Source organism: Mastacembelus armatus, chromosome 21 (assembly GCF_900324485.2).
Source record: "Mastacembelus armatus chromosome 21, fMasArm1.2, whole genome shotgun sequence".
Classification (NCBI taxonomy): domain Eukaryota; kingdom Metazoa; phylum Chordata; class Actinopteri; order Synbranchiformes; family Mastacembelidae; genus Mastacembelus; species Mastacembelus armatus.
The window spans coordinates 6,481,126-6,499,524 of record NC_046653.1 but is presented as its reverse complement, the minus strand read 5'-3'; the positions used below and the strand labels follow the sequence as shown (position 1 = coordinate 6,499,524).

The 18,399-nt window shown below is 38.4% G+C and overlaps 1 protein-coding gene across 2 annotated transcripts in view; it reads left to right on the top strand.

Annotated features, from left to right (window-relative positions):
- Nucleotides 1–18,399, top strand: part of dnah7 (dynein, axonemal, heavy chain 7) — a 90,980-nt gene that overhangs the window by 30,698 nt on the left and 41,883 nt on the right. For both annotated transcript variants that reach the window (XM_026294763.1, XM_026294764.1), the window contains 10 exons: nt 757–925; nt 1,329–1,431; nt 1,970–2,097; nt 2,398–2,610; nt 3,434–3,532; nt 4,139–4,387; nt 5,500–5,649; nt 9,400–9,582; nt 11,829–12,005; nt 12,342–12,473. In XM_026294763.1, the coding sequence (XP_026150548.1) occupies nt 757–925; nt 1,329–1,431; nt 1,970–2,097; nt 2,398–2,610; nt 3,434–3,532; nt 4,139–4,387; nt 5,500–5,649; nt 9,400–9,582; nt 11,829–12,005; nt 12,342–12,473 (1,603 nt within the window). The remainder of the gene's footprint in view (nt 1–756; nt 926–1,328; nt 1,432–1,969; nt 2,098–2,397; nt 2,611–3,433; nt 3,533–4,138; nt 4,388–5,499; nt 5,650–9,399; nt 9,583–11,828; nt 12,006–12,341; nt 12,474–18,399) is intronic.

Genomic DNA, 18,399 nt, shown 5'->3' with positions numbered 1-18,399 from the left:
GCATTATACCATTTCACTAGGGATTATGAAATGTATAGAGTAAGCTGCACTTCGCACAAATGTTTTTGTATGCACCCCATTTGTGGAGTCAAACATATACCTCCAAAAAAAACTGAAAACCTAGCACTTGAAAGCTGCCATCTTTCACTATACAACTTCAAAAAGCTTGCCTGCAGTGAGACTCTTCACTAAATGTTTTGTCAGCAAGCTGCAGTGGACCTATTCTGACATATTCTTTTTATGTTGATAAAGATATACTCACACTTGGCAGTTTATTACACCTATCTAAAACTAATAAGGTCTAATATAGCAGTCCTGCAATAAATCGTCCTTTCATGAAGGTGAAACTGTTCAGTCCTTTGTTTAGTGTATTTTAGAGAGGTGATGATTCAACTGTATGATCATATTGGAGGCTGGAGATTGTACTGCTGTTGAACTGTACTGAATTATACATAGAGGTCTTATGTAGCGTGCCTCATTAGTAGAAATGAGATGGACAAAAAAATAGGAACAACGTTCTGTATAATGCAGCAGTACAAGCTACATGTTTCAGAAATGATGATACAGTTCAGTACTTCCCTAAAACAGTTTTAACAAAGACTGAAAATTGTCATCTCCATGAAGGGGTGATTTATTGCAGGACTGTTATATTAGATTTAATTAGTTTTACCTTAGTGTACCTAAAAAAATGCCAAATGAGTGTATAGATAACATTAAATAAGGTTTTATGTGACCTATCTGTTTGTCCTCCGTCAGCACTTTGTTTGGTGCCCTCCACCTCCACTTGGGAGGGGCTCCTGAGGGCCCGGCTGGCACAGGAAAAACGGAAACTACGAAGGACTTGGCCAAAGCTGTAGCTAAGCAGTGTGTGGTCTTCAACTGCTCTGATGGACTGGACTACATTGCACTAGGAAAATTCTTCAAAGTGAGCAAATTTTCTTACTGTGACATATTCATAGTGTTTTTTTCTACAACTAGTTACACAAGTAATTTGAAGTTTAACACTTCTGCTCATTGACTGAAACCACACACACATCAATAAGAACTGATACACACAAAAAGCTTTTTCTTACACACTAGTGAAACTAAGCCTTTATAAAAGGTTTGCTTAGATGTAAATACTAAGTGACTGCAAAATAATTGCATGTTTATTTTACACTGATACTGCTTACACCCTATTAAAATTTCCTCCCAGTTACCATGAAATGCCTCAAATAAACAGTTAAAACTTGCATTGTGCTATTTAAATTTGTGTTAATGAGTAATGTATGTGTGTGTTTTGTTTGTGCGTGTCTGCATGTGATTATTCTCTGTGTAATTGTGACTAGGGTCTTTTGTCCTGTGGAGCTTGGGCCTGTTTTGATGAGTTTAACCGCATTGACTTGGAGGTGCTGTCTGTGGTGGCTCAACAGATTCTCACCATCCAGAGAGGTTTTTGCTCTTCTTTGACAGTCTGGCTTCTTTTCCCCTATAATCTTTGCATAACATGGTAGTGTACTACAAACAAATCTGTTGTGTTTTCACCTTTATAAACGCTTTAAGCTTTTGATGTATATTGGCCAGCAGAACTCTAAGCACTGTTTTATTCACTATAGTACAACAGCATCTCCTGTGTTTGCCATCGACGGGCAAATGATTTGAGTCATAAGATGTAAGAGACAATGGTCTATAAAGATTTTGTAAACCCATCTCCATCCCCTCTATCTCCATTTCTCCTCTTTCCTGTCTGCCTCTCCATGACCCACTGAACAATAAGGCCAAGAAACGTGTCACTGATGAGCATGCAGATTTGTTATGTGGTATGGCGTATACTACTCAGTATGTGCTCATTACACAAAGAAGCAGCAGCAACCTAAAACTGTAGTAGTAATGAAGACTGATGCGCACTAGTCAATTTGCAGCATTTAGTAGCACAAAGGAATAAGGCATACATATACTATACCTACAGTAACTGTATCTGTGTGTGTAGGAATCGCTGCCCATACTGAGATGCTGATGTTTGAAGGGACAGAGCTAAAACTGGACCCTTCCTGTGCTGTGTTTATTACAATGAACCCTGGCTATGCTGGACGCTCTGAACTACCAGATAACCTCAAGGTATTGTGCTTGGCCATTTTTTTATTTTAAATGGTGAAATTGTTTGTAATAAATAATTTAGTTAGTTTAGTTTAGTTAGTAATAGTTGGAAAGTCACCATTATGTGTTTCTTGACTAAAAGTAGTTCCAAATATAGACCTGTTTTATAATTGTCTCCAGTCATTACTGGTGTTACCTCCTAAAATAAAACTTAAAGAACATCAGAAAAAAAATCATTCTATATTTTATAAGTGTTTCTCATTGAAATGTGTTTAAATATAAAGGCTGTTTCCATTTAGCAAAAGCATCTCTTTATATCAGGCTTTGTTTAGGACTGTGGCTATGATGGTGCCAGACTATGCAATGATTGCAGAGATTGTGCTTTATTCGTGCGGCTTTGTGACTGCACGGCCCCTGTCGGTGAAAATAGTGGCTACCTATCGACTCTGTTCAGAGCAACTGTCCTCACAACATCACTATGACTATGGGATGAGGGCCGTCAAGTCTGTGCTGACTGCTGCTGGAAACCTCAAGGTATCTGCACACAGATTTGATAAATGGGATTCTTTGTAATAACCACTGATTTTCCCCCTAACCATACCTATAGTGCAACCATGAGTATGTTTCGGTTTTGTTTTTTAGATATACAAACACACTTTAGTAGGGTAGAACAATCTTAGCACATTAAACCAAAAGATTAATAGTAAAAGGAGGCCAAAATTGAAGTACAATAATTTCTCTTGCTGTGTATTGATGAAACAAGCACATAGCACGTCTGCTTCATCCTGAAAAAAGATTTGGTTACATTTGTAATGCAAAAGAAGCAGGTTTGTTTCAAGCAGGACTGGATAACATATTGGTAGAACTGTGATGCTATTGGAGTTTTATGCACAGTAAAAATTTCCATTATTCCATCACAGGTGTATATCTACTCTGCTGAAGTAATATTTCAGAATCAGCCCATACCTGCATCTTTTCCAAGCGCCACATGATAAACTGTTTGCACAGTGCAGTGATGTGTGAGAGAAAGAAAATAGCTGTCAGTATGGCTTTCAAGGAAAAGATATCAACAGGCCACTGCCTTTTTGATGTACTGTAAACACAGGATGCTGCCTCCCACTTTGGTGACCTGAGGCACACAGGTTCTCTACAAGCTTATCTGAGACATTAGGCTTGACACCTGTTAAAATTTTACTTTTTGTGAAGAAAAGGTGGTAGCTACAGTTGATAACTCTTCTTAAAATGAATGGTTGTGATTTTGTACATATGGCAGACAGAAGCTTTGCATGTTCTCTGACTTAACTTACATTTTCCTTTCCCATTTTCTCTTCCCTGGGTGGGTTTTGCTTCACTGCAGCTCACTTTTCCAGAGGAGAATGAAGATACCCTGTTGCTGAGATCCATTATTGATGTCAATCTGCCAAAGTTCCTGGCCCATGATCTGAAGCTCTTTGAGGTGCTACAGAGTGGAGCTCCTCCATATTGATTATTGAAGTAGCTTACTTTAAGTGATGTCAGCCCATGTTACCTCCAGTCAGCTCATTTGGAGCAACGATGCACAAGGACAATTTAAGTGTCTTTAAGTCAAAACAGTTCACGCTTGTGTGTGTGTAATTCTGTCTTTGTGAGAACAGTTTTGAGCAGAATTTTATTAGAGTGAGGACATTTTGGCTGATGCCTGCCTTTTCAGATCCTTGTTCGTGGGTTAAGACTTAGTTTTAGGATTATGGTTAGAAACAGGTTTAGGTTAGGGTTAGGGATTGTGATTAGAGGTGTGACAGCGAAGGTTAAAGTCAGGGTGTATGGAATGTATTACGTCAGTGACTGCCTTCACAAAGATAGAAATACAAGTGTTTGCGAGTAAATTGGTGTTCATAGTGACTTTCTAAACACACATAAGTCCATTATTTGTCTGATTATCCTTACTCTTACCACATCAAAGTGTGGGTTTTTGCATGTGAATTGTGTTTAGTATCTATTGTAAGTATGTGTATGTGTGTTCCTTCATTCCATTGCAAGATTCCCTACAAACTGTCCTATGTCAACTTACATTTTCTCTCAGGGTATCACCACTGACCTCTTCCCAGGGGTAGCGCTGCCAAAACGAGACTACCACATTCTGCTTCAGGCCATTGAGGAAAACTGCCAACGCATGAACCTACAAGTCACTGATTTCTTTGTTGAGAAAATCCTGCAAATCTATGAGATGATGATAGTGAGGCATGGCTTTATGCTGGTGGGTGAGCCCTTTGGAGGAAAGACCAGTGCCTATCGTGTGCTGGCAGCAGCCCTTCATGATGTTTGTGAAAAGGTATGATGTCCTGTTTAAATCGAACAAGTAAGCTGTAGATGTGCGTGGATGCTGTGCTGTTAATGAGCTGAAATAAAATATAAGCTGGAATTAAAAAATGAATATGTTAGCATTAAGGTTAGAGAAATTTGGAAAATAAATAGTGGTTTAGGATAATGGCAATAGAAGTATGAAAAAGATGTATGTCAGCCAGCTGTATTTCTTAATTTTTTATGTGACATTAAATATTGAAGAGTAGTTATCCCGTTTTGCTTTCTTGGTTGCATTCCCATAGTTGTCCATGAGGACCAACTTATTTATGTTCATCAAGTATTAGCTGCAAGAAATAAAAAAAAGAAAAACCTAATACTCAGTTGGTTGACCATGTATTTTTAATTATTCGGGACAGGAACTTAATCTGTAAAGAAAAACAATCCTAAACCTTCATGTCAAGCAAAAATATGCATTACACTCAATATCCAAGGCTTACTGGAGCTACATGTTTGTCCCAAGTAAACTCCATCCATCCAATTTGTCAGAGCTGTAGCCTTTGTTTAGTAGTTATTGATCTCAAAGAGAAGAACAGAACTGGCTTGTTGTATTTACATGGCTGAGAGGGCTGAGAGGCATCCTGCCAAGGAGACAGATGAAGGCCTGCTGATGGAACGCATGGGAAAGCCACATTTATCATCGTCATCCTTGTTGCTGCGCATCCACTGATCATGTCCAACCCCTCTCCCTGCTTCCCCCTCTTTTTTTATACTTTTTTTCTTAGCTCACTCACTCATTGCTTTGTACTTAAAGTGACACCTTGTCTGAAAAGTTGTTTGTTGCAGTTTTTGCTACTTTTCTTCACTTAGCAGACATCATCTCATACAGACAGTAATCTTATAGGTATTTTCTTGGCATCAAGTTTGCCAAATGCTGTTTCTTTTGTTCTTGCTGTCTTGTTAGGAGAAAAACCCTAACCTGTGAAGTAAATAATTCTTAATATTCATAATAATTCTTATGCATATTTATATACCGTATTTGAATGTGGGTGCACTATGTATCTAACATGTATTCCTGTATCAAAATTTATGATGTTAATGATATTTTTATTGTGTTTGTACTTATGTGGTTTGTTACACCAGAATCTGATGGATGAGAACCAGGTGCTGATTACAATTATCAACCCTAAATCTATTACCATGGGCCAGCTATATGGCCAGTTTGACCCAGTCTCTCACGAGTGGTCTGATGGTATCCTCGCTGTCAGCTACAGAGCTTTTGCTGCTTCCCAGGTAAGGTGGCTGCCCATGAGCACTTTGATGAACTCTGGGAGAATAAAACAGTTTAAACAGATTTTGGTTCAAATGCAAACAATCAAATACACAAACAGTATTATGGATCAGTATGTTAAATGAGCAACATGTTCCTTCAGACCTTAATGTTAGCACCTAGGTGCTGTGCAATTACACATCTTTTTTGGATACAGAGCACTTATAATCCAGTGTAATCACACAGAGTTAACCCATTTTTTAAAATGTTGATATACAGTGGGTACGGAAAGTATTCAGACCCCTTTTAAATTTTTCACTCTTTGTGTCATTGCAGCCATTTGCCAAAATCAAAAAAGTTCATTTTATTTCTCATTAATGTACACTCAGCACCCCATCTTGACAGAAAAAAACAGAAATGTAGAAATTTTTGCAAATTTATTAAAAAAGAAAAACTGAAATATCACATGGTCATAAGTATTCAGACCCTTTGCAGTGACACTCATATTTAACTCACATGCTGTCCATTTCTTCTGATCCTCCTTGAGATGGTTCTGCTCCTTCATTGGAGTCCAGCTGTGTTTAATTAAACTGATTGGACTTGATTAGGAAAGGCACACACCTGTCTATATAAGACCTTACAGCTCACAGTGCATGTCAGAGCAAATGAGAATAATGAGGTCGAAGGAACTGCCCAAGGAGCTCAGAGACAGAATTGTGGCAAGGCACAGATCTGGCCAAGGTTCCAAAAGAATTTCTGCAGCACTCAAGGTTCCTAAGAGCACAGTGGCCTCCATAATCCTCAAATGGAAAAAGTTTGAGACGACCAGAACTCTTCCTAGACCTGGCCGTCCAGCCAAACTGAGCAATCATGGGAGAAGAGCCTTGGTGAGAGAGGTAAAGAAGAACCCAAAGATCACTGTGGCTGAGCTCCAGAGATGCAGTAGGGAGATGGGAGAAAGTTCCACAAAGTCAACTATCACTGCAGCCCTCCACCAGTCGGGGCTTTATGGCAGAGTGGCCCGACGGAAGCCTCTCCTCAGTGCAAGACACATGAACGTACTAGCTCAAAAGGGTGCTTCTACTCAATACTGAGCACAGGGTCTGAATACTTATGACCATGTGATATTTCAGTTTTTCTTTTTTAATAAATTTGCAAAAATTTCTACATTTCTGTTTTTTTCTGTCAAGATGGGGTGCTGAGTGTACATTAATGAGAAATAAAATGAACTTTTTTGATTTTGGCAAATGGCTGCAATGACACAAAGAGTGAAAAATTTAAAGGGGTCTGAATACTTTCCGTACCCACTGTATATGTAATGTTTCACGCTGCCCAAATCCTGCAAATAATTCACAATCACTTGTGCTTCCTAACTAGACAGATTGATATCTCTGAAGTTTAACTAACTTGGTGTTATACTATGATGATTGTCTTCCCTTAATTCTTTTATTGAAAATATGGTTAAAACAATGTAATTGGTAATTAAGCACAAAGAAAAACTACTGTTTTAATTTGATACCTGTAATTTTGTACTAAGTTGATGTAGGCCTATGGACCATTAGTTTCTTATGATTTTAAATCACATTTCACACAACTGGATTATTAGTAACATTGTTTTTGTCTGTCTTGTTTAAATCTTGATAACAAGCACAAAAATTACCATGATTAGTGACAGAATGTCCAAGTAATTATATTTTTAACTGATCTACATGTAATGCAGATGTTTGAACAAATGTTGTCTCTATGGAAACTGCCATTTGAAGTAACTTTTTGTTAGCAGTTAAAGCAAAAGACAATTTTATTATATCTCTCTTTCAGCTATATTATGTTGTGCAGAGACACAGATATTGTGACCTTGCCTGCCCGTGTCTGCTTAAAATAGACATTTAGACTATGTGCATGTTAGGCAGTAGACAGTAGAAATGCAGAATTATTCTACTGCAGCCTTGCAATATGATTATTTGTATTTCCATGTACTTCAGAACTGAATCACTTAGAACAGTAACCTCCTGCCATACTTCTCACTATGTATTAAAACCTTAAAGCATGTAGCACTTGGGATATATAATGATATGACCCAAAGTATTATATCCTTAACTATAGGTGGCTGTATAGGAAGAAGATGAGACTGGGAGGCATTATGATCTTCTCAGTCTTAACTTTACAAGTTAAGACTGGAGTATTGTACAATAGGCTCAACATTCCAATTAACTGCATGCTGGTAGAAAGAAATGCTGTGCTGACAGGGTTAAAAAAGACAATATTTTGCTGTCTTGTTAAATTTAGATCTTTAACAACTCTCTTTCATTTGTGCGCACACACTGTAGACCCACATGGAAAGAGTGCAGTGTATGTATTGCAGTGGAGGCATGTCATAATGGGAAATCATTTGTTTGCCCTATTCCCAAATTGTTTCCAAATTAACTTGTCATTTTAAAAATTGTCTGTGTATAAAGTTGTCATTTTACAAATTGTTTTTTTGTCAATGAATAAGGAGTGTGAGGAGTAGATATGACAGCCAAGGCAGTACACAGGGTGCAATGAAAACAGAAAATGAGAACAAGCCTTGTCTTAATTCAATTTAAAAAAAAAATAATTTTCCTCTCTGGGCAAAAGTCTTTCTTTGCTTTGCTATTTTTTCTGCATCTTATTTTACTAAACTAATTTTTTTTTGTGTTAATCTGGAGTCAGCAGCAGCATAGTGTATTAAACTCTGCATATAAATATATATTTTTTTAATGCCAACACTCTCTGTCAGATGATTACATTACAGCACACACTTCCCTCTCAAGTACCAGATGGCCCCAACCCAGGAGTCTCCATTTGTTTATATTACAACAAATCAATTTAAAGCACAGTTCTTGCCAGCACATTTAACTGGGGAATTGACGGTTATTGTCAACCTTTATTATAACAGTGTAGGTGTTAATTTAATTTTTTTTAGCAAACATTCTTTACTATTCTTTAGCACAGGAGTTTTTTGTGACATTGAAAGTACACAGCACAGTGGCAGTTTCTAGGTAACCCAAGCTAAACCAAATGCTTTATCCTACAATTCTCCAACAATAAATCATCCCTTCATTAAAATGATGTTCAGTTTTTTCAGTTTTTTTTAGAGAGATGATTCAATTGTATGATCGTTTTTTGGGGGGTTGTAACTTGCACTCCTGTTGAAGTGTACTGCATTGTACAGAGGTGTTTCCGTATTTAGGCTAGCCTCCTCTAAACCTTCATATAAAAATATTCTGAAACCTAATATAAATTGGATGGACATATTAATAGAAACACCAGATAGTAAAATACATTACAATTCAACAGCACTACAATGCACAATGTGCGTCCTTCAAAAATAATCATGCTGTTTTGTCAGTACCTCTAATTAACATTATAACCTCAGTGAAGAATGATGTAATTTTACATGGGTATATTTTAACTTGTGCATAGGTGTCTGGTTTGAATATGTATTAGATGTATTTATTTTATTCATTTTTTTGATATTTACAACAAATAAACATGACAATTATTGTCACTGGGCACTGTTAGTGTGCTTTCTTTGTCTTTGTGATCTAACTTGTAGCTGTTCTCACATTTGTGTTACTGTAATTACTAGTTTCCCACCTGAACAGTAAAGTTAATAAAATCAGACTGTTTCCCATCTCTACCAACCATCTCATATTATTGGAATGTGGCAATATATACATGTAATTGTTCTGTAAATAGTGCTGGTAATGTTCTTTCAAGATGTGAGCAATCCTATTTTTTGTGTCTCTCAGAGTCCCGAAAGAAAATGGCTCATCTTTGATGGTCCAGTGGATGCCGTGTGGATTGAGAATATGAACACAGTACTCGATGACAACAAAAAGCTGTGTCTGATGAGCGGTGAGATCATACAGATGTCACCGCAAATGAGCCTCATCTTTGAGCCCATGGACCTGGAGGTGGCATCACCAGCCACGGTGAGAATCACTTTTACTTTGTCTTCATCATAGAGTATCTTGTTTTTCCATGATATAGTAGTGGTGGTTTCCAATCTGTGAATAGTGTTGAGTATGAACCTTCCTTATTTAGAAACATACAATTGGCTATTAGGGTGTAGACAGCCATGCGCTAAACCACTAGAGTAGGGGTGTCAAACTCATTTTCACCGAGGGCCACATCAGCATAATGGCTGTCCTCAAAGGGCCAGATGTAACTTATAAATGTAACTAAATGTAACCGAATGTAATGTAAAATAAATGTAACTACTCCTTAATGTTAAATAACTGAATTTTACTTATTCAAGTTACAAGCATAACAGTTGCACAGAAAAAATATGTTTGCTCGTTCCTCTGTTATAGCATAAATCCTTTTAATTTGTCAGGTTGTGAAACCCAGATAACTCCATCAATCAAGAATCAAACTATCCAAGTGAATAAAGAAAAATAAAATCAAACATAAGTTATGACATTAACTTTGTTCAAACGTCCAACAGCTCCTCAGTGACAGAGAGATCCGACTTCACGCCTCTAATAAAAATTGGTAACTGCGCTGTATCCGTGTTATCTGTGCTTTCATCGACAGCTAATGAAAAAGCTGTGTAGCTGCGTGTCTCCTCGGCCAGCTGTGTTGCAAGGTTTTCTGCTAGTTCTGTAACTCGGTCCGCGATGGTGCTTCTTGATAAGCTGACATTGTTAAAAGTCTGTATCTGGTCGGGACACACCTGCTCACAGACCTTCAGCATGCACTGCTTCAAAAACGCTCCCTCTGAAAAAGACTTGGAAGCGTGGGCGATTTCTTCAGCCACAATAAAGCTAGCTTTCACTGCGGATTTCGTGAACACACTGCTGCGACTGCAGTTTGCCTTGTAATTCTTGGACAAGTTGTTGCTTTTCTTGAAGGCTAGCTTTGGCGTACTTAGCTCCGTGTTTGGTGTCAAAATGCCGGGGTAGATTATACTCTTTGACAACCGACACCGCCTCGTAACACAAAAGACATAAGACAAAAGTATTTCTCCTTGAAGCACAAACAAGTATTCGCCTTCCCATCTTTCTTGAAACAGTCTTCTATCTCCATCAACTTTTCTCTTTCTGGACATTTTGGGGTCATTTTTTAACTCTCAATTCCACTTGTTGGCATTGACGTGGAAACACTGCCGTGTAGTGACGTGGCGGGCCACATTTGGCCCGCGGGCCTGAGTTTGACACCCCTGCACTAGAGTCACTGGCTACTTCTTTTTATTAGCCAATAACATTTACCAGCAGGGCAGAACACATGAGCTTCACACATTGCTTCTCAGCTTCAGTTCCCTCTCTACAGGTATTTTTTGCAAGCATTTCAGACATGCTCAAAGAAGAGTTTGCAAAAAAAAAAAAAAATGGCTGTTGTAACACAACCCTGTATTCCTTTGGCATGAACTGCAATCAAGATATTTTACAGTATATAAAAAACCTTTTTAATTGTACCTGTTCTTATGATTCTTTCTGGTTAGGCAGTAACCAAGGCTTGTCATTGCAATACATACATTCCTTGAGAGATTACCATCTCACTGAATGCATGTTCCCAGCTCTACTTTTTTATTAAACAGGCTTTTACTTTGGATTCTCTATAGCCTGGCATCTGTTCCTTTCATCATGTTCAATGCAAAGCACCAAATTTTTTGTGATTACAGGGAATTTTCCCCACTTCGCTCTCAGTCTTTTTTGTACACTGTTGATCTCACTTTTTCTTTTTGTCTGTGAAAGCTATTTTCTTTCTTTTCATCTTAAAACTTTACACTTTTTTCCCTTTTTCTTACCTAGCCCATATCTATGTATGTCTTCAACCATCTCTCCTCTTTTTAGTCAGTTTTTACCTGTTGGAAGCTATTCCTTATGTTGGTCTCAGAGCTACAGTATGGCATCACATTCACACTCATACAGTATTTACAAGGATATTGGATATGATGTATCTAGTAGGATGAACTCCTCATAAATATTACAATCAAAATATGTCCACCAGAATGCTAATGTACACTATATTGTGTATTCACATCTAGTTCACAGGCATCCAGTCATTTTCTGATAATTGACAGATTTTAATTCTGGCTTTAGGTAGATAGTTTCACTCAAAAATATATACTGTATAATTCATAAAGAATGATACTCTTAGAAAATGATTGTACTTTACTAGTTAAGTGCCACTGGTTTATATGTGTGTTTCAAGATGTGATAAATGTTTGTGGCAGGTGTCTCGCTGTGGTATGATCTACATGGAACCGCATATGCTGGGTTGGCGTCCTCTTATGCTGTCCTGGCTCAATACTCTGCCAACCACAGTCAGTGAAGCGCACAAAGACCTCATCTCTGCCCTTTTTGACCGCATACTGCCACCTTGCCTACAGCTCATCCGAAAGGCCACCAAGGTTCTGAATCAACCTCAGGAATTTCATTTTGTAGCTGGAACTGGTTTGCAAATGAATAATGTGTTATATGAAAGGATTTTTTCACTGTGCATGTACATGAGAATTTTGCTTCAGTTTCTCATTACAAAAATGTTTTTAAACGTTACACTAATATATGTTCATGCCTTGCATGGTTTTAAGAGTTTTAAGAGTTTTTCCGTTACATACAGCAGTGTTTTTTGATTGCCAGGTTTGGTCAATTGTACTAACATTTCATTAGGTTTCAAGTCCAGTAGGTTATTCAAGCAATAGTTCGCATTAAGTTTCGATGTCTTGTCTATTTTTCCTTGATTTCAGGAGCTATCCCCGACCTCTGTCACCAATCTAGTCAAGTCCCTCATGAATGTTATGGACTGCATGATGGATGAGTTTCATGATGAAGCCAAGATGAAAATCATGAATATAAAAGATATTTGCTCCTGGCTGGAGGTTTGTCAACACTTCCTGCTACTATACCTAATGCTACAAATTATTATTTATTATTGTTGCTGTTGTTGTTGTTGTTACAGTAATAACATTTGAAACACATTAAATATGTAAACCCACAAGTGGCTACAATACCATAAAACATATTACCGTATTGTCCCGAATATAAGATGTCCCCTGATTATAAGACGACACCCCCTTTTCAAAGTGTACTTAAGTAGAAGTACAGAAACTTGTGCATTCACAACACAACACATTCATCATGAGTCATTCTCAGAGCCAGCAACAATTCTTTTAAATACGGCCATGGATGGGGAATGTCTTGCTTTTCCGAATTTGCTGCATCGTTGTCAGGCTCGGCAATACTCCCTGGATCCCTTTCTTCCTCTTCACTGCAAGTTTTTTCTATTTCATAACCTGTACACTCACTCGATTTCCCTCCCTAGTTAGTTACGTCTTTTACGTTGTGTCGTCATCCGCGGAGGTTGAAAAAGTAACGAGCCTGTTTTGATAATGTAAGGAGTAGAAAGTACAGATATTTGGGTTTAAATGTAGGGATTAAAAGTAAGATGTCAGAAAAATAAATACTCAAGTAAAGTACACATACTTGAAAAATCTACTTAAGTACAGTAACGAAATATTTGTACTTCGTTATTTCCCACCTCTGTTTGCCATCGTGCAGTCCTGCTATTGTAAACAACTGTAATTAATCAGGTTGCTTCAGACCAGGGGAACTGGTTTACCTGTATTTGGAGGCACCTATTTATGCATGTGTATTGACATGTAAAAGTCTAGAGCTTGAATATAGGACGACATCATTTACGGAGATGCATTTTCATTAAAAAAATATCATCTTATTTTCGGAACAATACGGTAAATACCATTATTGAAGTATAGGTCCACAACTCTGCACAAAGGTTTTAGCCCCATGTACTGGAAACAATCTACCACATACAGTATCCACTTCCCATTCTCACTAGTTACAGTTACAGTGCCCATCAATCTCACAAGATATGTGTTAAAACACCTACTTTCATAATGCATCATACATGTTCCTGCCAAGTAGTCTATATGAAATTGTACAAAACCCCACAAGACCTTAGAGAAGCTAATCTGACATCCAAGTCCTTCAAGATAAAAGGATGTGATGACATTTCATCACATTCTATTAAAAAGTTGCACTTAGACATATTTTAAAGTGTGCTTGTGTAGATTCTCAGTTGTCCAGGGACAGTTATCTAGAGGTTGAGTCATGGCAACTGGACTTTCAGTTCTTTAAAGATGAAACGTTTCGCCACCCATTCAAGTGGCTTCATCAGTCTGAGAGAGGCTGGACAGGAACCTCCAAATATATTATAAAGGTTGGTTTCACTCCACCTTGGGCCCAATAGGCTCACTAAGTGATCTAAGCAAAACAGGTGAGAGTCGATAGTTCACGCCCCTGAGTTGGTTTCACTTCACACCTGGTCTGAATAGGCTTGTTAAATGACCAAAAGGGGGAGCTCAGAAGAGGCTCATTAAGGTCTAATGATGGACTCACATTGGGTAGGAACAAGGAACAAACCCAATGTTTCTCAGGAACCCAATGTTTCTCAGGAACGACAGACTCTGCAGGTTCTGCAGACTGTTGGGGAATCAGAATGAGTGAAGTGAAAACCAACTCAGGGGCGTGGACTAACAACTCTCACCTGTTTTGCTTAGATCATTCAGTGAGCCTATTGGGCCCAAGGTGGAGTGAAACCAACCTGGGTAATATATTTGGAGGTTCCTGTCCAGCCTCTCTCAGACTGATGAAGCCACTTGGATGGGTATCGAAACGTTTCACCTTTAAAGAACTGAAAGTCCAGTTGCCATGACTCAACCTCTAGACACACTTTAAAAGTCACAAGTATAGGTGTTCTGTACCTGCAAGAGAGGAAACAGCTAGTATGTAGTCTGTCTTTGTTCTCCAGATAACATTGCAGTGAAACAAACAAACTAGCAAACCATTTTCATGTCACTGTGAATCAGAATAAACAATCTTGTCATATGCTTAGAATACTAATTGAGAATACGTCTGATAAAATATTGCAACTGGCAAGGTCAGGATTTGTTTTGCTTTGCATTGATCTTGTAAGCCTAGGATTTTGTTTGTAGAAGTATTAGAAAAGTTGGTGGCAAACAAAAAGGCTTACATAAAGGAAAAAACTGCACTTAATGGATAATATGACTGGTTTGCTGGCACAAACAGCATAAGAAAACAGCGGCAGTCAAGTAAAGATGTCAGCTTTCTAATATGATTTGCAATGACAAAGAGCCAATGTTGTCAGATACATGACATAACAGCAGGGAAAACCCATCATACCTGACCCTTTAAAACTTTAAGGACATGTTGCCAGACCAGTGTCAGCAAACACACGAGTTCTACCTAATGACGAAATGCTACATTTCCTAATTACTTTTTTCTATTTTTTTCTGTTGGTCAAATAAGATAAAGTAAGATCAGATAAGATAAGATAAGATAAGAATAAACACCTATACATACTGCACGAGAACAGAGAAATTTGTTCTGTTTCCTAGGGCTGTGAGAAAAGAATGACGTTCTTTTTTCGCAGGCCTGTTTTGGGAGTTCTCGCAGCTTGTTCTCAACACATCATCTGGACAGAACTTTTTTCTTGTGTGGTGTCCGACAACTATTGTGTGATTGGTCAGACATTTGAAGTGGGTGTAGTTAATGTGGAAAGCGGAAATGCCATTCCCGCTTTTTACATTGCTTTCTATTATTTGTAGCGTTATTTTTTGCTTGAATTGGGGAAAGAATTAAACATTGGCTTTATTAAATGACACAATATACAGTTCTGCTGATAACTTACATACCCCTGACACAATTTGAGAAATACTGGCTATTTTTCAAATATATAAATGATCACACTGGAACCTTTTCTTCATAAGAAAAGTGGTCAGATAGTACTGTATCTTTAGTAATTGCAATTGTCATTATGATTTTAAAAAAGCAGACACATTATCTGCATGTTCAGTTATATTTCCCAAAAAATGGCAAATAGTTCTCAAATTGTATCTGCCATCCCTTCAGGAACTGTCTACATACAACAAGCCCTCAAACAGTAGAAAGGTTTTAGCAGATGAGCCCTTTTTACCCCCCTGCATCAGTTACAATTGATTTTTTTCTTTCTTTTTTTTTGCCTCAGAATCATGTCTTCTGAAAGCACTGCCGTTATCCCCTGTGGCCCACTGCACTGATGAATGCCTTTCTACCTTCCCTCCCATGTTTCACAGCCAGTCATTATCAAAGTGTTGAATTAATCAGCCTTTTAACAGCAGGAGCTATCATGAGGCTGCTAAGCCTCATTTCCAGTTCCTATAGCATTCTTGCTGTTTTTGCCAACAAAGACATCTCTCCTCTGTGGATTGTTATATTTGTGTCAAAAAATAATCTGCTCACTGGTTGAGGGACTTACGTAGTTGCTGTACATTTGAATCAATTTTTTAATTCTAAGTCTTGTCTGCTCAATTATAATTTTGGCTGCAGTCCCAGTTTACTGGGATATTTTAGGTCTGACTTTTGTTACAATGTGATTGTAGGCTTCATTTGTTACCTCTTAATACTTGCATTTTTACTATACAAACACTATCTTGAACATCATTGATCATTATTGTTCATTAATTTCCATTCCATTACCGTTACCAAAATACACAATGGGAGGTACCAAGAAATTGATGAGCCTTCATATGGAAGCTCCCTGTCTAGATTGCCCTGTCATGTGGCCCATAATAAATCTTCAAGGCCCTGTGACAAGATTGTATTGTATTGTAACTATTCCTTATTGTAAACCTGGTCACATAATATATTCTATGTTGCTTTCCACCCTTTCTTCACTAACCTACTAATGCTGTCGCATTCATTACTTAAGAATACACAAGCTCAACGGAGCCTCAGTGTGGGTGTGAGTGCAGGCAGCTCTACAGGGTCAATAGATGGGCACCCTCTCAGTAATGGTGTTTTGTTGATTTGGGCCCATGACAGGGGCCCAGCAGTGTGTTCGAGTGTCCCAGGACCACCCCCTTTTTGCCTGCACCCACACATCCAAACCAGCCTATTACCCCCTGAACCTACCTTAGAGCCACTCAAGAAACTAACCTCATATGCTGAACGTGGTACTATTAATACACTAACACTGCTGCTGCCTTGGACAGCCCACTCAGCAGCAGAAAAACTAAGCTGGTAGTTGGTACTATTAAATAACTAACCATTATTGCCGGCAGCTCACTCTGTAGTAGAGAAGTTAAGCTAATAGCAGCACGTTAACCTAGTAAGATTCAGGCCTGTTTTATTCCCTTACTATTTTGCTCAAAAGCAAAAAAAATAAATAAATCATAAACCAACTTTAGTAAGCTAAAGTAGTATTGGTCCACAGGCATGCCTCATGCCATAGATAGTAGGGCTATGCTAGTAGCAAACTAACCAGAATGCCACAGACCTAGGTCACGCAGCACACAAATAAATAATAATAAATACTGCTAGTGTGGACAGCCTGCTCAGCAGCAGAAAAAATTAACCTAGAGACAGAAACTAGCCTAAGAGTCCTGTATTCTGCACCAAACATTTCTAACCCCAGAACATTGCTAGCCAAACACCACACGTTTGTTAGAACTAAAATTCACCAAACTGCTGGATGAATACAGCCCAGAAACAAGACATGCCAACAACCAGAACTTACCTATCCGTGCCCCACTGACACACTTTCCTTCTCTTTCAGGGCCATTCACTGGATCTTGCTGTACTATCGGCCATATTTCTTACTGCTTGCTTTAGGCTCCGTCCACTTATACCTAGTTCACTCAAGAAAGAAAAGACTGACTTTCCAACACACCCTCTACAGCCAACTTCCACTGGGCAGACCCTAACTTTCCAACCATGCTGCCTCGATGCTAGTTCTGTATATCTAAGCTTTTTCCTCCCAAATGCTATTTCTACAGCTTCTTCCCAAGGAACTGTAATATACAAAATACAAATACAAAATATACAATCCTATGTGTTTCTGACTACAGTAGTCTCTTCCTGCCTTTAGCTGTCCTAACCACTCCCAATCTACTTGATTGCTGTTCTAACCCACAGAGTTTATGTCTATGAGTTTGCTTTCAGTAGCTGCTGCTAGACTCTACAACACTTGGTTATGTCTCCAGGTGTATGGCCCTTGGGTCAGGCTAATTTTACACCCTGAGAGGATGTGTCAGAGTGAAGCTACCCCTGAACACAAAGGACACTTTGGGTCCTCACCTACCCATTTATGTAGCGTTTGAGGAGATGGGAGATCATAGGTTGCACGTAACATAAATTTAATCCTACTTTCCTCCATGTCCCATACATTTCTTCAATGTAATTTCTTTCTTTCCCAGTTCATCCACTGAACCTGCTGTGCCGGTTAAACTGCCACACCTGCTATCCTATTCCTGTCTCCTAATCTTCTCAACAACCATTTTTCTCTTGTCAGCTGCTGATGCTTTACTCAGTAACCTGCAATGTACTTAGACCAAATACACTGCGACCATACTGTACATGTCCTACAATATCTGCATGTATAAGACCTGCCTGAACCTGCTGTTCTGCTTCCTCCCTGCTGAGACTGTTGGGCCTGTGCTCCACACTGCTACATCTCTAGACTCTTGACAGTGTCATCTCCAATCTAATCTTAGCGTATTTACACTTCTCTGTTAAACTTGTTATAGGGAGCTCCAGTGCATACAGAAAGTATTCAGATCCCCTTCATTTTTTTCAATTTTGTTATGTTGCAGCTTGATACTACAATTGTTTAACCCTTGTGCACTGTTCGAAAACACTACCCTTTCGTTATGTTCGGGATGTAAACATCCACTAAAATAAACTGCTGTAAAATATATCAGATAAATATTTTTTTCAACTTTTTTTGCA